The following is a 23,209-nucleotide window of genomic DNA, read 5'->3' on the forward strand; positions in this document are numbered from 1 at the left end:
TTATTAATTTTGTTCTTTATAAGGTGAGCTTGGGTTTCTGAAAGGCGCCCCAAATAAAATGCATTATTATTATTATGTTTCACAGAGAAGAACCATAAACTTCACAAAGAGGCATAAAAATGAAAACATGATGAGGTTAAAACACAAACCTGCTTTTGCTTTTTCTGAAGTTTCTGCAAATTCTTTACATTTCGTCTGTTTTTGCATTGACTTCATCATTTTTGGCTAAATGTGCTTCTTCCGTTTATCTGCTGACTGTTCTTCCTACTTTCTAAACTTTATGCCACTTTTTTTTTTTTAGCTGTGACTGCAACATCTTGTGCATTTATTAAACTGGTCTATAAACTGGTTTCTGTTACATCAATAAAATCTTCAGTGTCATTAACAGGATGCAGGTAAACAGACACCTGAGAGTTTTAGTCATTTATTTTGGAACAATGACCTCGTGTGAAAACGTGTGATCTATGGTAATCACAACAGCAGAAACACCCAAATCATTCAGAGACATGGACTACATGGATTATATTACATGGATTAAACAGCAGAGGGGCATGTGAAGCATCAAAGCATCAAACAGCAGAGTCCACATTCGACCTGATCCAAAACCATCCCAGTAAAACCACAACAACCAGCAGCAGCACTGAGATGGTCCTGGATCAGATACAGAGTCCAGACAGAGATCATCATCATCATCATTATCAGTCTGCTAAAAGCAGGAAGCAGCTGCTTTTATAACATCAGACAGAACCAGGACCAGGAACAGGAATGGCCTCAGTTAGTGGGAACCAGGATACGACCTGAAAGAAGAAGAGACAAGGACACAGTCACCAACACACTCTGAAACTACGGTATGAACTGGTCTGTGAGTGTGAGTCATGCTCTGACCTCGGGCCTTCCTCCTGTAGTAGATGAATCCAGCCAGAGATAAGATCAGACCCAGGATCAGTCCTGAGGCTCCGATGGCGAGCTTGTTCCTCTCTGACTCAGGCATGGACGAGTCTGAGGAGGGATCTGAGTCAGACAGGTGAGAGTCAGACAGGTAGGTATGTACAGGTGTGTACAGGTGTGTAGATACAGACAGGTATTTACCCCAGTCAGTGATCAGAGGTTTCTCCAGGCTGGCATGCTCCACCTTACAGGAGATCTTCTCTCCAGACCTTCAACACAAACATCAGTGACTTTCAGATCTTAAACTTTTAAACTTTAGTGCAGACATTATATTAAACATCTGGTCTCTATTGATTGTGATCTCACCTGGGTGTGTACTCCAGGTGTGAGTGGGTCTGGTAGTACCAGTCACCATCTGCCATCTCCTCAGTGGAAGTGACATCAGAGCTGACTTCCTGTCCATCTCTCAGCCAGCTCACTTTGATCTTACTGGGAAAGAAGTCATAGACACTGCAGACCAACATGGCAGGATGGTGACTGGAAGCAGGCGTCATGGAGTGAAGTTTGACGTAGGGTTTAGCTAGAGGATATTATGAGTTTCTGTTATCGTTAATGTCAAAATATCAGGGATCATTGTATTCATTTGCATTAATAAAGTTACTGTCAACAGTAGAGTCACAGTCTGACATCAGATCATGAATCAGCTGTGAGGAGAAACATCAGCAGGCTGTAAATATCATTTATTATAAAGTAAGACATGCAGAGCTGTATGTGCTGGAAATCTACCAGACTTGAACCTGGACCTGAATCAGTTTTTATTAATATCCAGTGATTGCTGACTCAGAGTGAAATCAGTTTGAACCATCAGTGAACTGTTCCTCCTGCAGATCAGCTGCTGTGCTTCTTTGAGAGTAAAATCTGACATGTGGAGACTAGATGAGAAACTAACACCTTAACTCATCCACACATAAATGAACCCTGAGTGTTTTCACTCAGTTTAATATCAACATCAAACTAAAGGATTGAATCCACAGCTGCTCATACAGCTGTTTGATTGACGAGCAGAAATGATTAAGTACAAATGATTTCTTATTGGTAGATACACTGCATTTCGTTGCCTTGTACCTGTGACATGTGCAATGACAATAAAGTTGAATTCTATTGTATTGTTTCTATTCACAGTGTGTTTTTGCTGTTTGTTTTTTACAACTATTAACAAAATTAAACTCAGAAACACTCACAGCAGCTGATTAATAAATGTTTTACACTGGTTGCTGTTTCATTAACTGGGCTGGGAATAGCTGGTGACATAAACCTGTAGGCTAAACAACAACAGCAGAGGAGATGGTGCTGCTGCTCTCCACAGGAGGCTGGAGGTGGTTCTCCTCATGTTTCTCGGAGCTGCTGCTGCTGGAGGATGTAATGCAATAATATTGATAGAAAATTTTTTACTTTTTTACACACTCTGTGTAAATCAACATAACATGCTCACTTCCGGCGCCGCTCTGAGCTGGCAGTCAGTATCAGCAGCTCCGACCTGACCAGTCCTTTTTTTCTCTTTTTTTGTTGTTATTGTGTTTCTTGTTCTTATTTTTTTAATAGTGGACTGTACTACTCCACAATGGAGCTAAGAATTCTATGGACAATCGTGTTTTTTATAACATTCTTTGTGGCATCTGTGTCCGGAGAGGGCGCCCTCCGCTAACCCTACAGCAGCCTGGGAGGTCCTGCACACTGTAACCAGCAGACTCCAAACACAGCACCCTCAGGCCCTTTTCTTGGTCTCTGGGGACTTTAATCACATCTCCCTGTCCTCCACTCTCCCCACCTTCACCCAGTACGTCACCTGCCACACCAGAGACAATAAAACATTGGACTTATTGTATGCTAACACCAATCAGGCATACAGCTCATCACCTCTCCCTCTCCTGGGGGGCTCAGATCACAACCTGGTTCATCTCTAGCCTGTGTATAAACCTTTAGTACACAGAGAACCAGTTGTGAAATGCACAGTAAGGAAATGGTTGTGCATTTTGAACCAGCTTCAGACATGAGAGCAGCGACTGACAGACCCCCACATAAAGTGAGTTACAGTTGTCCAGAAGAAATAAAAGCATGGATCACTGTTTCAAGGTGCTGCCTAGAAAGAAAATATTTCACTGTTGCCTTAAATGATATAAAGTGGACTTCACCACTGCTCTAATTTGGCTGTCCAATTTAAAATCACATGATCAATATTAAAAATAAAAAATAAAATAAAATAGACTTCCTGCTGGCTTTACTGCAGATGGGTCGTAAACAGTAAGAACACACACACACTTTAAATAACAGGACTTGAGTTGTGTGTGTGTCTGACGAGTACACAGGAAGAGTCAGAGACACTGACTCTTCCTCTTCTGTAGTGCAGTGTGACCACAGTCATTCACACAGCAGCTGTTTCCACCAAGTTATATTGATAACTTTATAATTGTTTCATCATATTGAATAGTTCCACTGTATCACTGGCTCATAGATCTGAGCTGTAAATGTGTGCAGGTTTGAAGCTGCTAAACAAGCTCTCAAAATCAGAATCAATAAAAAACCTGCAGACGGCCTAAGATTCTAAGATTTATCTGATTTAAAATAAGTGAATTGTGTTTTATTAGCCTGTCAGTCTGCTTCATGCTGTTAGAAATATGTCATTACAAACAGCTGCAGTTTGTCTGTTTCACCACCAGGGAGCGCTACAGACTGAGGTTTGATAGGTTCTGTGGTCTTTCATGTTTCACAGGGCTGTGAACAATGATTTATTAAAGTTATTAATCATCAGAGTCTGACCTGACATGAACACCTGATGATGTCACACAGACCACCGCACACTCACCTGATTTAGTCAGAGCAACCTGGTAGTCAACACCAATGTTGTTATGGCAGTACCTCTCCTTCTGAGCTCTCCTGTTGTTCAGCTCTGCAGGATCATTGTTCCATTTGTCTGCGTTATACACTCCATGCTTAGTGAATCCAACAAACTTCCCCACACTGCTGCTGAACCGGGCGTACTCGATCTTGTTGTAATAACAAGAGTAGATGTACTCGATGTCCTTCAGATCAGTGGAGTTAAAGTTACAGCGATCCACGTGATACTCCATGAATCCATCTGAGAACAAACAGAACCACACAGAGCATCAGACTGTGGCCTGATCACTGTACTCATCAGAGTATTGATCAGTGTATTAATGATCAGTGATGAGTGGATTGATGGTACCTGCTGTGCTGAAGCTGATGAAGAGGATGCTGAGACAGAGGAAGGATGAAGCCATGTTCCTGGGGTCTCCTGACAAACTGACTCAGTCTGACTGAGAGCTGCTCTAAAAACAGAGGACAGGTCACATGACCGCAGCGTCATCTGTTGCCAGGAAGAACTCTGTGAGACCAGCTCACACTTTTCATCACCGTGTGTGTGAGTTAGAGTCCATTAACGCTTTATAAGCAGAGAGCAGCACTCTGTGATCCTCCTCAGGACATTTTTTCTCTGCTGCTCTCAAAACTTTCTGTTTTCATTTCTATTCCAAAGTTAAACTCTGCACTCATGGAGAAATCTAGAATAATTATCTGCAAACACTTTAAACCAACCACTGTAATAATAATACAAACCTCTTTTCATAATTTCCTCCTGTTTAATAATCAATAAAGCAATCAAATCAGTTTCAGTACTTTTGATCAGTTGAACTTATTCCATCATATGGTTTGTTTGACACGTATTTTAATCATATGTATGAGATCACGGAAATGTTTCACAATAAAAGATTTTGTTCTTTTAACTTGAAATCAGGTATGTTTTTTAATTAATGTGAAGTGTGATGTCATCATGTAGAGATTTATTTTTAGCTTTCAGGCTTCAGAGCAGCTGAATCACATTTCACTGTGCTACATTCAGAGCAAAGGTTGAAATCAACTTTAAATGTTTGTAATTCTCATTTTCTGTTTAGATATTCATGCAGACAAATTCCTGTTCAAAGATACAAAATCCTCACAGTCAGACTCTAACAGCACGTTTCAGCTCATAGATGTGATAGTTATCAGATGATTTACGAGGAAAACGACATCTTGATGTCATTTTCAGAACAAATTTAAATGTTGCTTCAATCATTGAAATAGATATTAAAACATGTTTGAATCATTTCTGCAAACTATTCACTGATTTTTCTTTCAGCCGTCTGCATCAGATATTTATTTTTAAATATTTGTGCTGCATTATGATCAGTCAGTGAATCTCTACTGTTAAACACACGGATGAGTTACAGCTCAAAGTCTGACACAACACACACACACACACACACATAGGGATTCATTCATTAAATTGTTTGTGTGTTTGACCTGAAATCTTCCTCAAAAGCTGGAATTCAGTGACTTCATCAGTGACCAATGAAGAGGAAGCAGACCCTAAAAACATGAACCTGCTAAGACACTCCTGACTCAGCTCTGCACTGACTCAAACCACAGACAATGAAATGGATCCATGAACATTTGTACAGAAGCAAAGAACCCACTCACACAGATTTGTGTTTATTACTCAGATGTTTTTATTAATACATGAAAATCTGAAAGTTTGATAAACAAGGACACATTATAGCAGTTTATGAACACACTGAGATCACCTGAGACTGAGTTCAGATAAAACTGATTTCAGCAACATCAATTTGACTTTTATCTTCTTTGTTTTTGTGGCAGGAACAGAGTCCAGGTAACATCTGCTAGATCAAACACTTACATACAGGACAGTTACACTGATTATGAGCTCAATATAGAACTATGATGACATCATCACTGTGAGCCAATCAGCTGCACTCATTTCCTTTGATGAGGAAGAAGGTTCCAGCAGCCACACCGAACAGACCCACAGTCAGACCCACTCCACAGAACACAGAGGGTCCAACACCTGGATCAGAGCGAGCAGATGCCTCCACCTCTGGAGACACAAACACAGAGAAACATGAACCTTCACATCTGGAGACAAAGAGGAAAAACACACATCTGTCTCAAACTGTCAGCTCAGATCAGATCCAGCTGTTCTGATGAACACTGGGCTCAGTCTTCACATGTGTACCTCTTAGTGTATTCTGTTTAAATAAAGTTTTCTCACCATAGATTTTGGTCAGTGGTTGTGTCAGGGCCAGATGTTGCACTTTACAGCTGTAGATGTCTCCCAGCTGTGGGGTGAATTCCAGTCTGGAGATCTGGGTGAAGGTCCCATCTTTGTTGGGATAGGGAACGTTGATGCTGGATCCTTGTGTGACCTTCTGCTCATTCTTGGTCCAGGAGACATTGACAGGAGCAGGATAGAAACCAGTCACATGACAGATCAGAGTGTTCTCCTCTCCAAACTCCACCTCATCTCTGGTGTAGATCATCACACCTGAAGGAGCATCTGTGCACAAACACATCAGGCAGAGGATGAACAGCTTAATAATCAGTGAGCAGAAAGCCAGAGTTAGAGTCAGAGCTTCAGCAGGTTTCCATCAGCAGGTGATCATGACAATAATAAACTCAGGTGTTCAGTCAGATGATGTCATCGTTGTCTGTATGAGGGAAACTACTCTGACGTCAGAATCATGACATTAAAGTACAGACAGACGAACACAGACAGACTCAGTTCAGCTTCAGAGAAACTAAAAGGAGGAAAAATAAAATAAATTGTGATGTGAAACATGAACACAAATATAAACATGTCAGTGTTAAGTTTCTGTACACATGATCAGTCTGAATGTGTTTAAGGTGGAATTATTTCTTATATATTATCAGTTTGTAGCTGGCTGTGTTTGATTGGATGGATTACTAACACTGATGATGTCATCAGTGTCTTACTTTACAGAGTGTGCAGATAAACACAGGTGAGGTGAGACAGCTGTTAAATGTTGTATTTACCATGTTCTAGAGGGAAGTCTTTCATCCCTTTACTGTCAACCTTCAGGTTAGCTCTGCAGATTTGTTGATTAGCCACAGCGTTTTCATAAGCTCCTTCCTGGTAATTAAAACTTCCTATGAAGTCTGGCGGAGCGTCCACTCCTGTATGTTTGTTGAAGTCTGCGTACCATTTCTCTTCACCATCCAGTCCATACATGAACTCTCCATCAGAGTCTGAACAGCCATTGATAGCAATGTCACTGTGCAGAGCTGAAACACATCAAACACTGATCAATGACCTGATCAATAACCTGATCAATAACCTGATCAATAACCTGCTGACAGTTTACAGAGACAAACTCACCGTCAGCAGAGACACAGAGGACACAGGAGAGGAAGAGGAACAGCTCCTTCATCTTCATCAGCAGCTCTCTGACAGTTAAACTGTGAGTGTGTGTGTGAACCTCACAGAGTGTGAGTGAATTCTCTGAGTGGCTGAAAGTGCAGCTGAGCTCTAACACAGAGCAGCCAATCACAGAGCTCACAGCTCATGATGTCATCAGTGTCCAGGCAGACAGCAGCTGAAGGTGAACACGATCTGACACAGACAGCACCGATCAATAATCAATATTTATAGACTCTTCAAAATAAAGTTCAACCTGATCAGTTTGCTTCGACTTACAAAAATTTTCGACTTACGAAAGACCCTCGGGAATGGATAAATTTCGTAAGTCGGGGTTCCACTGTATATGATTAAAAATGGCCATCGACCTCCAGCATGGTTATTTTTCACACACTGACTCCATGTTTGAACATGAATATCTGTGAGAGTATTAAAAACAAAAGGCCTCAAACTTTCATTCATCATTCTTACCATCCAAATGAATCAGGATCTGTAACATCAAACAATGAGTATGGGCTAGTTACAATAAAAGAATCAAGCCATGCTGTAAAGTCTCATGTTGAACAAACTCAAAGGAAGAAAAGGTCATTTTAATTAAACTTTCATGCATAACAAGTTGTAGCACAAAAAGTAATTCATCAGCAGATGATCCACAGAGAACAAAGATCTGCAGCTTGAATGGTAGGGCGAAGAAAAAAATGTAGTTAAATGTGTGAATATTTTTCATCTTTGACACCATCTCTGATGATCATTCCTGGACATGCTGACGTGGAGGAGTCTGACACTGATGCTGAGTCTCAGCTGTTCTGTCATCTGTCACTGATCCTGCTGGACGCTCACTGAGGGAGTGGTGCTTGGTTGGTGAATGTGGAGGTTTGATGGCACATGTAAGTGCTGTAAACCATGAAGGATGTGTTTGCAGACATCATGTGAGGACCAGCTCTGTTAGTCTGCAGATCGTCCCTCTGATAGAGCGCTCTGTGCTCCCAGCAGGTTGATGTTATCTAGAGACTAACACCACAGACTGGTGACAGACAGGTGTGTGAGACCAGCATACTAAAACTGCACTAAGATGAAAGTGTGGCAATTCAGAGACTCCAGGACCCCAAACAGATGCAGAACATCTGGTTTTCTGTCTTCATCCTCAGGTTGTGGATGATGATGTCATCAGTAATCACAGCTGTGAGGCAGGATGGACTGAAGACCAGGCTGGGATCAGTTGTGGTGTCATGGACCAGCCTGCTTTGGGTGGAGGTCGAGGTGCTGCAGGACGCTGTGGAGGAGGCGCTGACATTCTTGAGATACCACCTGGAGGTGTATAGGTTTCCTTCAGCAGCCTGATCCATATGAACTCCCTGGAGATGGCGACCAAAGACTGTCCTCCACCAAGGAGACTTATCCAGGGTTCATCCAGGAAGCTGAAATACTGGATGAAGTCCTGAGAGCGAGGGATAGAGTCAGGACCGTCTCCCAGTGCTTCATGCTGTGGTCCTGGGTTTAGATCCTGGTGGACTGAAGCTCACTGCAGCCTTTTGTTTGGTGTGCTCCAGTGGATCTGAAGACTGGGCTGGTCCTGACCATGGAGTCCAGATGATTCTAGCTTTATGGAGGAGTCCAGGAGCTGTGTCCTTCTTCAGTCAGTTGCAGGATGGAGCTCCTTCATTCCAGTCACTGAGTTTTTGGCTTAGACAGCAATTTGTCAGACAGAAACAAACAGTCAGCCTCATCATCAGGATAAAAACACTAAAACAGCAGCAGTCAAAAAATATCTGCCAATTTTTACACTTTAATAAGACTGCTGAGAATTTAAAAGAAATACTAAACTAATCATCCAGAAAAAAGTTATTTACAGTAAATACAGGAGCCACGGTCAGACCAACACATGTGCAGTGCCTGGTTTTTAATATTTTTAGAAGCTTTCTGCTGTATCACAGTTTCTCCTGCATGGAGTAAATATCTGTGCTCACTGAGAGCCTCCAGTCTCTATAAAACATTAATCAATTCAATTCAATTCAATTCAATTTTATTTATATAGCGCCAAATCACAACAAAAGTCGCCTCAAGGCGCTGTATATTGTACAGTAGATCGCACAATAATAAATACAGAGAAAAACCCAACAATCATATGACCCCCTATGAGCAAGCACTTTGGCGACAGTGGGAAGGAAAAACTCCCTTTTAACAGGAAGAAACCTCCGGCAGACCCAGGCTCAGGGAGGGGCGGGGCCATCTGCTGCGACCGGTTGGGGTGAAAGAAGGAAAACAGTTTCCAAATCACTGTTTGGTAAATGTGATTGTTCTTCATACACTGTTTGTGATTCATTCAGTCATCCACCCATTCACACACTGGTGATGGCAAGCTACATTGTAGCCACAGCCACCCTGGAGTGCACTGACAGTGGCGAGGCTGCCAGACACTGGCGCCACCGGGCCCTCTGACCACCACCAGTAGGCAACGGGTGAAGTGTCTTTCCCAAGGACACAACAACCGAGACTGATCATGCCGGGGCTTGAACCAGCAACCTTCCGATTACAAGGCGACCTCTTGAGCCATGATCGCCCTGCAGGTCAGTCCTGCAGGTTTATATTCATGTATATTCCTCTTAAAACAAGTGGGAAAAGTACACACATACTTCACTCAGGTACAAGTACACATGCTTGTGTTGAAATACTCCGGTGAGAGCACTAACAAGCAGCTCTTTGAAGGACGTTTCTATCAAAGCTGAGTGAACCTGGTGTATGAACATAATAGTTAAATAATATATTTGTATAAGGGAATGGGAACTTTATTTCTGTTTATGTTTATGTCTCACCTCTGCATCTTTATGTCAATCAATTCAATTCAGTTTTATTTATATAGCGCCAAATCACAACAACAACCCCTCAAGGCGCTTTATATTGTACAGTAGATCGTACAATAATAACAATAATAATCATGCGTGATAAACACTGATATGAATTAAACAGCTGTATTTATGTGTTATTGTTCCTCCATTTGTGTTAAAATGAGTTTAACTAATAACTAAATAAATAACTTATCAAACTAGAACCCACACATGCAAACTTATAAACAGTGTGGGTCAGGAAACACGCTGCACCTTCATGGGGCTGAGCACACACAGGACTGATAACCTTTACAATTAATTCATCATTTATAATGATTAATGAGCAAACAGCAGCAACACCCAGTAAAGATATAAATATGAATAATATGAAGCTCGATGTTTGGGTTGTGTCTTCAATACAAGAAATATTTGTTACTGACCATTTTGAATGTAAAACATCATGATTTTATTTATTTAAGATCACAGAAGGCTTTATGTCATCAGAAAGCAAAAGGATGGATACAGAGATGATGGATGGATGTTTGGGTGGATGGTGAAGTGGAAGTGGAGCAAACTTTAGCCTCTTTCCACTGACGACTTCCTTTTCAGCTCCTTGTTTCTAGTTTCAGGTTTTTCTTGTTTCCAGAGGTCCTGCAGTAGTATCAGCAGCTTTATATCCTCCTCTGTTCGATCCAGTTAAAGACTCTGCAGGTTCAGAGGTGTCACGGTCTTTAACACTAAACTCTTTATGTTTCTATGATTAAAGTCTGAGGTTATCACACACGTTTTGGATTTTGGGTTCAGTTCTGGCTGAAGTTCTTTGCTTTTCACTGATTTTGAGGACCCAGAGTTGAACAGTTGTTAAATGTGGATGAGTTTAGAGGTCAGCCTGGCTGCTGTTTCAGAGAACAGCGAGCTTCATGAAGCTCACGCTTTTACATGTCTGTGTTTGAGAACTGAGTCATGTCATGTAAACAGCAGCAGCGTCTCTGAAGTTTACCATCGGTCACCTGAACATCTCTCTGTGCTTTCACTTCCTGTTCAGCCAGCAGCCAATAGGAAAAAAGCAGCTCCTGATGTGTCAGCTGTTTCTACAGTTTGTATGTGAACAGCAGCAGAGGCACACAGAGTCAGACGCCTCCTGCTGGATCAGTCAGAGTTTAAGGCTGGAACATCCCAAACCAGTCTGACTGTCTGAGTAGAGTCAGCAGGTTTGAGTCACATTAATAATAATCACCAGTCCACACACACAGTCTTAATATACTTATAAAAAAAAAAAAAAAACACCCAGCTCGCCCCTGCGGGTGGTTTATCCTTCAAGCTCGGGTCCTCTACCAGAGGCCTGGGAGCTTGAGGGTCCTGCGCAGTATCTTAGCTGTTCCTAGGACTGTGCTCTTCTGGACAGAGACTTCCAATGTTGTTCCCGGGATCTGCTGGAGCCACTCACCTAGCTTGGGAGTCACCGCACCTAGTGCTCATATTGGTTCCTCGTCTCCCTCCTCTTTCTTGGGTTTCTGCTGCCTGAGGTATTCACTGACCACGCTGTTAGTTGGGGCCATCTTCCCAATGTATTCTTGGATGTTCGTTGTCTCATCCTGGACTGTGGTGCTGACACTCACCAGTCCCCGGCCCCCTTCCTTCCGCTTAGCGTACAACCTCAGGGTGCTGGACTTGGGGTGAAACCCTCCAAGCATGGTAAGGAGCTTTCTTGTCTTTATGTCAGTGGCTTCTATCTCCTCCTTTGGCCAACTTATTATACACCTGATCACGGGCAGGGCATAGGTGTTGATAGCTTTCCTAGCTGCCTCTTCATGGTTCCCATTCGCCTGCGGGATCCCCAGGTACTTGTAACTGTCCTCTATGTCTGCAATGTTGCCTTCTGGTAGCTCGACCCCCTCAGTTCTGACTACCTTCCCTCTCTTTGTTATCATCCGACTACACTTCTCCAGCCCAAATGACATCCCGATGTCATTGCTGTATATCCTGGTAGTGTGGATCAGTGAATCGATGTCTCGTTCACTCTTGGCATACAGCTTGATGTCATCCATGTACAAGAGGTGGCTGACAACCGCTCCGTTCCGTAGTCGGTATCCGTAGCCAGTCTTGTTAATGATCTCACTGAGGGGATTCAGGCCTATGCAGAACAGCAGTGGGGACAGAGCATCTCCTTGGTAGGTCCCGCACTTGATGGTGACTTGTGCTATGGGCTTCTAGTTGGCCTCTAGTGTTGTACGCCACATCCCCATTGAGTTCCTGATGAAGGCTCTTAGGGTCCTGTTGATCTTGTACAGTTTTAGGCATTCCAGTATCCAGCTGTGGGGCATTGAGTCATAAGCCTTCTTGTAATCAATCCAGGCAGTGCACATGTTGGTCAGTCTGGTCTTGCAGTCTCGGCTGACTGTTCTGTCTACCAGTAGCTGGTGTTTTGCGCCTCTGGTATTCTTGCCAATCCCTTTCTGTGCCCCGCTCATGTATGTGCCTGTTCATCTTAGCCGATATGATGCCTGACAGGAGTTTCCATGTACTACTGAGTCAGGTTATTGGTCGGTAGTTGGATGGGACCGGTCTCTTCTTGGGGTCCTTGGGGATCAGGACCGTCCGACCTTCGGTTAGCCGTTCCGGGTGCCTTTCGTTAACTAGCAGCTGGTTCATTTGTGCTGCCAGACACTCGTGGAGTGCAGTCAGCTTCTTCGGCCAGTAGGCGTGAACCATGTCGGGGCCTGGTGCTGTCCAACTCTTCATACTGGAGACCCTTTCTTGGATATCTGCCACTGTGATGGTTACTGGACCCTGTTCAGGGAGGTCGCTATGGTCTGCCCTCAGATCCACTAGCCACTGAGCATTGTCGTTATGGGTTGGGTCCTTCTCCCATATGCTCTTCCAGTATTGCTCCGTCTCCAGCCTTGCTGGTGCTGTTCTCTTATTGTTCCCTTGCCACTGAGCGTACACCTGTGCTGGTTCTGTGGAGAACAGGTGGTTTATTCTCCTGCCTTCTATCTCTCTGGTGTACCTCCCCAAGCGGCTGGCCAAGGTTGTGAGTCTTTGCTTGGCAGTTTCCAAGGCCCCAGGTATGGACAGCTTGCTGTATTTCTTATGCACCTTCTTTGTTTCACCTTTCTGCAACTCCGTTAGTTGGCTAACCTCCCTCCGTGCTACTTTGATCTTGCCCTCTAGCCTCCTTCTCCATGGAGGGTACTGCCCCTTGTGGCTGTTCAACTTATAGCCAAGCATCTCACTGATCATTGCTGCCGTATTGTAGATCAGCTTGTTAGTCTCGGTAATCGTGGCTGTAGGTATCATCTGTAATGGAATTTCTTTTACTGATGTACTAATCACATTATTTTATTGTATAATGCCTTGGTGCCACTGGATTTTAACATGTCTGACACCCATACTGTAAGAGGGAAGTTGGGGGGGAGCAGACCACTCCACAGGAAGAGTCTTTTGTCTCTTCCAGGACTTTGGGAGGTAGCAAGGGAGTGTAAACCTTAAGGTGTGAAACAGCTGTGTACTGCCTTTTGTTCCTGGAGAAGGTATTTAACTGAGAGACACACTACTCTCAGGGAGACTCTGCTGACCCTGCCCCGTGGTCATGCAGGCTCTCCACCAAGCTTGGTTTTCTGTTCTGTGTGTTCTGATTAAAGAATGTTAGCTACCGCTCACCGCTCATCTGCAGGCTTTATTTAATGGAAAACTTCCACAACAGAATGGCGCTGCGAGCAGGGTGGTCCGTGTGGTCGCTGAACAACGGTTCCGTGGACGGGCTGATCACCCCTGAGGGAAAAGGTACCTTTGTCCTACCGGCTGTTGAAGCAAAGGAAATGGAGGAGTCACGGAGCCGTGTGTTTCAGCCACCACCGAGACCATCGATTTTGAGGGGACTCCTGCAGATGGGTGAGTTGTAGCTAACTTGTAACAAGTCACGAGAGTTTTGTGTCTGGCCGAGGAGGTGAGCGTGTTGCAGCCTTCGGGGAGCCCAAGAAGGTTTCTTACGACCTTCCAGGGCAAGAGCTCCGAGGGAGTCTTCGTGTAGAATCACGGAGAGTCTTCGTGTAGAATCACGGAGTGACATCCCTAGCGTCTTCTAAAAGATCCTAACTTCTTCAAAGGAGACTGGGGGTGGCGGTGTTCATTCCTTGGTCCGTAGAAGGCAAGGAACCTCACGGGGGACGCCTCGTGTAGTAGGAAGAGAATCTAGATTCCAGGGGCAGTCAGCGGAGCCGGATTAGTGGCTCGAGAGGCGACTGCGGCAGACGTTCCACCAGGCGGCCAGAGACAAAACTCAATGTTTGACTGTATGGTAAGAACTGAGTAAATGTGTGGTGTGTAAGATTGCAGAGAATGGTTGTGTGGGAAAAGTTGATGTGTGTGTAAAAAAAAAACTGAAAAATGGGAACAAAAACAAGAAAAGGGAAAAAAAAAAGAGAGGAGTGTAGAAATGTGTGTAAAAGTTGTTTCCAACTAGCGGGAGAGGGTGGTACTGCAGGCTACCAGCTCCCCTAGGGTGGACACACAAGAATTTCGCAGACTTGTTAATGAAAATAAGCAAAAAAGGAAAATAAGCAAAAATAGGAAGAGGGTTTGGTGATTTTCAATGTAGAACAACTACAATCTCTCTGGGTTTTTAAGAAAAGGGGACTTCATAACCAGAGAGGGGAGACGTGTTTCTTTAAGCAGTGATAAGAATGATCAAAATGTCTCAGTGTGTCACTTGCAGGTGAAGAGCAGACCCAGATAGCAAGGAAACATTGAAACAATGTTGAGTCAATATCAGGTGACGTCATTGAATCAACGTTGAAGTGTGACGTTGACCTAACGTCACTCTTGCACCCATTTTTAACGTTGAAACAACGTCAGGTTTTGATGTTGAATCAATGTTGAAACCTGACATTGATTCGACGTTATATTTTCTAATACTGTTGACATTGAAACAATGTCAGATTCTGATATTGAAACACTGTTGAGCTATGGTGTTGATTTTCCACCTCTTTCGCAGTTGTTTTTTATTAAAAGTTAAATCATGACTGGAAATCTATCTTTCTTTATAGTTATTTTAACCAATACTAAACTACTGCATGTGTCCATCAATACTTAAACCACCTAAACACATAATTGCACTTATTCCTCAAACTGGACACCCTTTATAAAAATCAAATGTCTCACAATGTATCATGTCAATATTAATATCCCAAAATAAGAAAGCATTGCATGTGATGTAACAGAAAAAAAAAACTAAACAAAAAAAGGTCAATAGATATGTTTCATTTGCTAAATACTTTATTAAAACAGTTTTCTATTTACATTTATATTTTAACATAACTTTGTAGTTTTTACTCCGGGATAGGGACGGATGATGTGCGTCCTGCGCCACCCAAATGGTCTGGGGCGTATCGGAGCCATTTCTGCACTGCCTGTGCAAAGACAAACTCTGACATAGAGTTTGCCCCTAACTGCTCCGTCAGGCCATCTAGGACAAAAATACACACACACAAACAAAAAAAGTGAATTAGAACACATGAATAAGCTCTTGTTATCTGTCTTCAGCAAGGAGAAAGTATGTAAACTCCTAGGCTGATAAACATGAAAGTCACCAGGCGTAAATCTGCAAACTGTTGCATTTGATTCCCAAAGAGCTATGAGTTGAAAAACTGATAAGTCTTAGCATGGTGTGCCGTGCATCCTTTAAAACAAAATAAACATGGGGTCCTCGGGCTGTACAAACTACAACCCGAGGACTAAACAAGCCAAAGACCAAAGACTCCATCTCCAGATTAACCCGACATGAAAGTCTTGTTATTAAAAAAGACAAAGTAATATAGCAAAAACCAGAGATAGGACATGTGAAACACACCCAGCAGATCAATCGATCCCTTTATTGTTCACTTTAGGCTCATAAAACTACAATAAACGGTAAAACTTACCAAATATGCATCTGCACAGCGCAGTATCTTTAAATGCCCTTCTTCGCTTTGTCTGGTCCTTTGTTTTTTTCCCTGCCCAGTTTAGTACTGAGGCCAGCTCGTTTGTGATGGCATAAGCCATTACACGGCGGACTCCCACCTCCAGTGTGGTCCCTCCAATCAAGGCAAAGCGTCTCACCTATAGACACATTTTAAGAGATGGAATTAGCGTGTCTCATGTCTTAAATGTTTATGCAAGTGCTTGTGTGTATGCCGTTGTTATGCATTTAAATCACATCTGACAGCTATTACACTTTATAGTAACAAAGTGTACATAAGCTTTATATACTTACCATTGCCTTATTTGCCTCTTGTGATTGCTGCCTCTGCATTATTTATCTCCTCAATGTTGTGCAAGGGCAAAGCCAAAGGGAGTACCCCAGCATCTACAGATTCATTGGAGCCGGTATTGCGGATGGCTCTGACCTCCTCACGGAGTTCGTTAAGAGATCTCGTCAGGTCTGACAGCATCTGTTTCAAAGAACAATTCCAGAAAGATTAATGGCTTAAGCATTGAGAGGCGAAAAACTAATATATCCATATGTCAGTGGTTCCCAAACTTTTTTTGGAAGGAAGTTGGTTTGGAAACATATTTGGCGATGCTTCATCTCCTGCTTTGCGTTTGTGTGGGAGCCCCGTCAAAAACCTGTCCACAGTGTCCAAGCGCTCTTTTTTTTTCTTTTTTCTTTTCATACCGCGCCCCCCTGCAATGGCTCTGCGCCCCCCCTAGGGGGCGGGCCCCACACTTTGGGAACCTCTGCCATATGTGATGGTGTAACATTCTGCATTCAAGTATTAGTTGTTTTAACTGCTAAAAGTGTTTGCTAGTTTTTGCCTGTCACATATATATGATATCTGTATATGTTGCTTGCCATCACCAGTGCGTGAATGTGTGGATGACTGAATGTGTAAAGCGCTTTGGGGTCCTTAGGGACTAGTTAAAGCGCTGTACAAATATAGTCCATTTACCATTTATACCATGTAAAATCTGAAATTCCAAGATGTTCGAACTTGCCTTGTAATAGTGGCCTCACAGAGTCTCTGGAATCTACAGAAAAACAAATCACAACAAGATGACATTCAGGAGTATAAACTGCTTTATATCTGCTTTTGAAGATAAGTGCACAACGACACTGTGATTCAGCTTTAAAACAATTTTAAAAGCATACCATCTATAGGGAAGGCCTCGACATCAGACTCTGCATGCTGATTGCAAAGCTGTGTCGTTTGGAGTGTTCTGCCGGAGTGGCGAAAGGTGCTCGAAGCTGGGAGGGGCATTATGATGCCTGCTGTCAGTGGGCTGGGGGGAAGACTGCGGAGTGGTGAGGGCTGTTTAGAAAAAGATAAATTTTTTAAAGTATTTAAGAATACAGACAACTTGTCCAAAAAGTTTCCATGTGTCACACACAGATATGTACACAGACACTAGACATTATTTTGTTACCTGGTATTTTCACTCGAGGGGCCTGGGGACACCGTTTTTTTGTGGGCTGCTCATCCTCAGACTCACTATACGTGTACAGGGGATTTGGTCTAAAGAAATAAGTAGAAAAAGTTCATAATTAATTACAAATGTGCTTTTGGCATATTTTTTCCTAAAGTTACAGTTTGATTTATAACAACACACACAGGAAACGGAGATGTGCAAGAAGGTGCAGTATACAATGAATTTTTGAAGTGCACAAGTGTACATGGCTTTGCATTTTTAAAAAGTTTACAAACTTACACTTTTTGGACTATATTATGTGGTTATATTGCAGTACGCAAGCATCACAGATATGTACAAAAGACAAGATTATAAATTCTTAACAATCAAAGATATGTTTGTGAATAAAAAAAGTTTTACTTGTGCTTTCTTTTATGACTGGTCTGAGTTTCAGCTTCGGACTGAAGGTCAGACGTATCACAGTGTTCACTTAGTCCTATGTGTGAAGGGACAGTTACTGTGTGTGTATATGTAAGCACTTAAACACTGAATATACTAAAATTAACAGTATTTTGTCTAAGGCTGCCATTGTAGGAATTCATGGCACCGAGACAAAAACGTGGCGCACAATGTGACGTCAAAATTGGCGCAGACCTTTGACGCTGCGTTTCCTCCGTTTTTCTGTCCACACATAAATGCAAAAACGGAGTTTTCGAAAATATCCACCCTGGCAGGCGTTTTTAGAAATCTCCATTTTCAGTGACCAAAAACGCTGTTTACGTGTGGACGAAAGGTGCAAACGCAATTGGTCGGTGAGCGTGCAACGTAAAGTTTGAACTGAGTGCGAACTGAAGCGGGTGCTCTCCAATCATTAAAAGTAACAAAGTCCTTGAACACATTTATACAGTTACCATTATGTTTATCAATCATATATCACAGATTTAGAATTTTTTTTGTAGTACTAAGCAAGAGCGTCTGGGTCAAGCGCCGAGGCGACGGCAAGAACAAAGGAAACCTCGAAGCGTTAAAGCTAGCTTTGTAAGGGATTATAACGAAGAAATTATGAAACGAAAATGTTTTCTTTGTTGACAGACTTTGTTCGCAGTGCAATTTATTTGTTGCCGGATTGTAAGAAGTAGACACAATTTCGGGCTCCCACATTTTGTGGGAGCAACGTAAATAACAGTAAAAAACTTGTTAATGCACAACATTAACGAGTTTTTTTTACTGTTATTCAAATGCAAACATGGAAATAACGAGTAGAAAAAAAATCATTCATTCTTACCTTATACTAATCGTGGTGCAGGCCAGTGCACTACATGAACTGATGCCTTCTCCGGTCAATTCCGCTGAGAGTAAATCAAATGTCCCGCTCTACTGTAGAAGACAATGAATACCTGGGGGGATGTACCAATGTGAGAGGGGTGCTGCGGAATAGTCCAAGTGATCGCTGCTTTAATTTCCTGGTCAACTATACATAAATTGCACGTAGACACGATTTTTTAAAGCTGGTGAACTAGACCAAGTCATTGATAACAAATGAACAATAAATCTACTTTCTCTGGTACTTTATACCCGATCAGTTGCAATGCAATTTAATGCTCAACTACAAATCGATGGTTTTTGATGGTGACCGGCGCCGAATGATCGTCAACTATAAATAGACGTTTTCTCGACGTTGTTGTTGTCACCTGGTCGACTACAAATAGATCAAATATCAATGACAAAAAAACAACGGTGAATCAACATCGTTACAACGTCTCTATAGTAAGACCGTCGGTTTACCACAGTATTTCAATGTTGTTACAACATTGGCATTTCAACCCCGACCATATACGACGGTTTGGATGAAAAATCAACATAGATTCAATATCGTCTTGCTATCTGGGGACCCTGATCAATTTTTCACGTGCAGCAGTCGGAAGAAAATTATAGGTTAACATCATTAGAAACACTCAAGCCAAGTTTTGGTTGAATGGTTTTACAGCTTAACTTCCATGAGAAAACAAGCTCCAAGAATCTCTCCCTGAAGACAAGAAATGCAGTTCCAGAACAATGATGGATATCAAGAGCTCACAGCAGTGTCCTGAGCAGTGAAGAAAAGGTCCAGCAGCAGCAGCAGCTGTGCAAGACAGCAACAGCAAGGAGAAAAATGGCATCATCATGACTGGATGGATGGATGTGCATTTAGAACGAGCTGCAACTTCACTGTGTGTGAATGGACCTTTGAAAAGACTGTCTGAGTTGGACATTTGCCACTTTTGGAGCAAAATGGCAAAATGAGACAGTGGAGAACACAGGACAAAGCTGAAAGACAACTGATTCACTGGACTGCTGCAAGGGGGAGAGATGAGATGAGACCACAGTGGAAGGAGCAGGGGAGAACATGGCTGTTTTAGTGTGGGAACTGAAATTTGGGTTTAGGAAACTGGGAAGGAAAATGACTGCCTTGCGTGGAGAATTGAAAAGTGTCTGGAGCACCGCAAAGAGGAGAGGTACACAAAATTACACAAACAGAAAAATGTATTAATCCTACTAGCACAAACACACATGCAATGAAGCTCATGAAGACCAAATAGCATTTTAAGCATGCATTGCTGTTACCATCATCTTGTCCGGTTCACTTAGTGGGTTAAGAAGTGATACATAGACTAGTGAACTAGTATTATTTTGGGGAAGGATGATTGAATTATTGCAGGGGTGAACAGAATGCTGCAGGGGGGTCAGATGAGTGGGGACTAATAGATTATTGAGTTTCTTGTTTCTGATGTGTGGGGGAGGTCTTATCATAACACACATCTGGGTACACGGGGGAAAACAAAAAACTCATTATCTAATAGAATATTGTTGTGTGAGGTGTGTGACTGGTGGATGAAAGTTTTGGGGATTCACTGATGCATTTTCTTTTGGTACCACTTTGAAACTGCCAATCAGTTTTGTTTTGATCTATCATTCTAAGAGCATGCTTAGACAACTTCTAAAAAGAGGCCTGATTTTTAACAGTGCACTGAGATTTTTGTTTGGCAATTTTCTCTTTTTCAAGCAGGCCTGCAAGATCGGGATCGAAAGCGCTACACAACATGTTGAACAATCGCAAGTGAGTTTCTCCAAAAAATTAAAATGGGCTCGGGAGAAAGCCACTTATTTGGGACAATCAGAAAACAAGTCCCTGCCAAAAAGGATTCAGCGATGTAATCCAGTCTAAATTCTTTTTCTTTTTTGAAATGACGTCATTGCTGGCAGTAGAAACTTATTGCGTCACGAGGTTCTACTGTCAGCAAATAAAAAAATGGGGACTGACTGGACTGACAAAAGCTTTGGCTGACTTGACACCAGTATGCAAGATTGCACCTCCACCCAGACAGTGACAAAAGGGTGGATGTAAGTATGTTTCTTTTTACAGGAGCAGAAAGGTGACAGCAACAGGTTGCATGGGCTTTTGGGCCGTGCTGACTTAACCTTTTAATTGCCACTTTCTGTGTCTTTGAATTTACCAGCGGTGTGTTATTCATGACCTTGTATTGTTTACAGTGCAGAGGTCACTGTGAGAAAGTGTGCATACAGATGCGCTGCGCTAACACCTATTTTTCCACAGCAAAGGGTTAATCGTGGGATCTAATCACATGATTTACAGCAGGACACACCACTGGCTAATGTTTTACCTTTTTCTTACAACAGGGCCTGGAGTGAAACTACTCCAGGGGAGAATCCCTGAGAATTTTTAAGAGACAACGTACAACTTCATTGTGTATGTCTAATTGTGCTAAGCTGACATAGGGCAAAAGAGGGTTTTCCGTGGAAGCTTTCATTTTTAAATTGCAGAGACCGTGACATGAGGGATATGGAAGGATTGATGCAGATACAGGCCACGACCGGGAGAGAACGCTTCAACAGGACCGGCGAGAAGCAGGGACCATCTGCAGAACAGCAGACAAACAACAGTGGGCTGCACCACTGGGCTTTCAAAGGATTGTCACAAGAAGATTTTGAACAGCAAAATCTCAAAATAGAATGAAAAGTTTCTACGTTGACGTTGAGGAAGACAACTAAGGTGTACGACGTGCTCTGCCTTAAATCTACAGCCGCGTTGGAACAGAAATCGAGGGATGAGAGCGTGCCAAGCTCCAAAGGTGACAGCACAGAGGGAGACCAGAGTTGGAATTATGAGTCTGTAAATGGCACAGACACCAGGAGCCATGACTGGGACTGGGAATGACTATCTAATGCTGTTTCACTTTGCCATGCAAAGTACTTTGACACTCTGGAGAAGACCTTTCCTCTGTATCATTGTTGTAGCCATTTGCATGTGAGAGCTTAGATTGTGGGGAGGATTAAAGATGAACAAAGGGTGGTGGGAGAACAGTGCAGTGAGGATACACAGTGTGAAACTCCTTTAAGTGTAAAATAATGTTGATGTGATATACAGAATGTCAGGAAAGAAATTCTGGTTTTAATGTGATTCTTGATTTAAGAATCAAAGGGTGGGATTGTAATGGAATTTCTTTTACTGATGTACTAATCACATTATTTTATTGTATAATGCCTTGGTGCCACTGGATTTTAACATGTCTGACACCCATACTGTAAGAGGGAAGTTGGGGGGGAGCAGACCACTCCACAGGAAGAGTCTTTTGTCTCTTCCAGGACTTTGGGAGGTAGCAAGGGAGTGTAAACCTTAAGGTGTGAAACAGCTGTGTACTGCCTTTTGTTCCTGGAGAAGGTATTTAACTGAGAGACACACTACTCTCAGGGAGACTCTGCTGACCCTGCCCCGTGCATGCAGGCTCTCCACCAAGCTTGGTTTTCTGTTCTGTGTGTTCTGATTAAAGAATGTTAGCTACCGCTCACCGCTCATCTGCAGGCTTTATTTAAGTGGAAAAACTTCCACAACACATCCGTAGTGCTGCATTAACATCATCTAGCAGACCTTCTCAGGGTACTTCACGTAATCTTGGTAACCGGCTACGGGGGATCCAGGTTTCAAGCTTGGCCATGATCCTATCTTTCAGGTCAGTTCCTCTCGCACTCAACGATCCTTCTCCTATCGCACTTGGGGCTTTGTTATTTGTGATTATTGCAGCAGGACAGCCAATCAGAAGCAGCTGAGTCATCAGTTACCAGGTATAGCTGGACAGCAGTAGAAGTACTCTGATCCTTTACTGCAGTACAGCAATACTAAAAACAGGCACAAAGTCCTCCATTAGAAACAAATCTACTTCTATAATTACTTTATTTTGTTATTGTGAAGCAGTGACAATGGGAAAGAAAAACTCCCTTTTAACAGGAAGAAACCTCCGGCAGAACCAGCCTCAGTGAGGGGCAACTACATTGATATACCTACATGTTAGTTAGCTGTCTCACTGCGTGTCTCATAGTGGATTTACTTCTACCTCTGAACTGTCCCACCGTCATCACTCTGCTTGACTCAGTGACAGCAATCGTATGGTTACAGTAACTCTCAGACTGAGGCAGGTTATTGGCCTGTATATAGGTCTATCTATCTATCTAGATAGATATCTGTATATATATATATATCTAGCTGTGAGAGCAGTCCCTTCTTCCAAATGTTGGAACACTGAGCTACTAGTTGTTTCGCCGTCATTGTGGATGTTGGGTATCGAAGAATTCATAGGTCCCTCATCCTATTCATGTAACCCCTTCCGCCAGGGTTACTTGCATAGTAGCATTCCAACAACGCCCTGTTTTCGTCTCTTGCCCACCGATGCCTTCTCGTTCCAGTAGCCCACTTGTCGTCAGGGTGCCCTGGTTCCTCAACACCTGACGCGGACCTTGTTGATCTGGGCGATATCCGAGCCGGCATGCC

The 23,209-nt window shown here is 42.8% G+C and overlaps 2 protein-coding genes and 1 long non-coding RNA gene across 5 annotated transcripts; all 3 read right to left on the bottom strand.

Annotated features, from left to right (window-relative positions):
* Positions 1–408: 408 nt before the first annotated feature.
* On the bottom strand, positions 409–4,238 carry LOC100701242 (H-2 class II histocompatibility antigen, E-S beta chain). 2 transcript variants are annotated; one of them, XM_005464704.4, is made up of 6 exons: positions 4,133–4,238; positions 3,752–4,024; positions 1,255–1,468; positions 1,090–1,157; positions 886–999; positions 409–797 (listed from the first exon to the last, which is right to left on the bottom strand). In XM_005464704.4, exons 1-6 carry the CDS (start codon positions 4,185–4,187, stop codon positions 772–774), a joined length of 750 nt encoding a protein of 249 aa, XP_005464761.1. In that variant the 5' UTR covers positions 4,188–4,238; the 3' UTR covers positions 409–771. The 2 variants fall into 2 exon arrangements, with proteins under 2 accessions (XP_005464761.1, XP_003459298.1); XM_003459250.5 differs by having other exon boundaries at positions 886–1,011.
* Positions 4,239–5,426: 1,188 nt separating this feature from the next.
* LOC100701693 (mamu class II histocompatibility antigen, DR alpha chain) lies at positions 5,427–7,208 on the bottom strand. The gene is made up of 4 exons (XM_003459252.3): positions 7,136–7,208; positions 6,793–7,041; positions 6,011–6,295; positions 5,427–5,836 (listed from the first exon to the last, which is right to left on the bottom strand). The coding sequence occupies exons 1-4, from the start codon at positions 7,191–7,193 to the stop codon at positions 5,706–5,708; spliced, it is 723 nt and encodes a 240-aa protein (XP_003459300.1). The 5' UTR covers positions 7,194–7,208; the 3' UTR covers positions 5,427–5,705.
* A 9,732-nt stretch (positions 7,209–16,940) lies between these two features.
* Positions 16,941–18,046, bottom strand: LOC102083156 (uncharacterized). Of its 2 annotated transcripts, none has more exons than XR_003220734.1 (3): positions 17,806–18,046; positions 17,404–17,492; positions 16,941–17,288 (listed from the first exon to the last, which is right to left on the bottom strand). It is a non-coding gene; the product is annotated as an uncharacterized LOC102083156 (long non-coding RNA). The 2 variants fall into 2 exon arrangements; XR_003220733.1 differs by having other exon boundaries at positions 16,975–17,007; positions 17,129–17,288; positions 17,404–18,046.
* Between the last annotated feature and the right edge of the window lie 5,163 nt (positions 18,047–23,209).

Source organism: Oreochromis niloticus, linkage group LG7, assembly GCF_001858045.2.
Source record: "Oreochromis niloticus isolate F11D_XX linkage group LG7, O_niloticus_UMD_NMBU, whole genome shotgun sequence".
NCBI classification, from domain to species: Eukaryota; Metazoa; Chordata; class Actinopteri; order Cichliformes; family Cichlidae; genus Oreochromis; species Oreochromis niloticus.

Excerpts from the sequence above, each read along its gene's own strand:
- LOC100701242 (XM_003459250.5), bottom strand. The coding sequence starts at position 4,187 with ATGGCTTCATCCTTCCTCTGTCTCAGCATCCTCTTCATCAGCTTCAGC. Across the intron at positions 1,469-3,751 it reads GGTTGCTCTGACTAAATCAG|CTAAACCCTACGTCAAACTT; the intron begins GTGAGTGTGCGG and ends AATATCCTCTAG. Across the intron at positions 1,158-1,254 it reads CACCTGGAGTACACACCCAG|GTCTGGAGAGAAGATCTCCT; the intron begins GTGAGATCACAA and ends TTTGTGTTGAAG.
- LOC100701693 (XM_003459252.3), bottom strand. The coding sequence starts at position 7,193 with ATGAAGATGAAGGAGCTGTTCCTCTTCCTCTCCTGTGTCCTCTGTGTC. Across the intron at positions 7,042-7,135 it reads CCTCTGTGTCTCTGCTGACG|CTCTGCACAGTGACATTGCT; the intron begins GTGAGTTTGTCT and ends GATGTGTTTCAG. Across the intron at positions 5,837-6,010 it reads ACCACTGACCAAAATCTATG|AGGTGGAGGCATCTGCTCGC; the intron begins GTGAGAAAACTT and ends TTGTGTCTCCAG.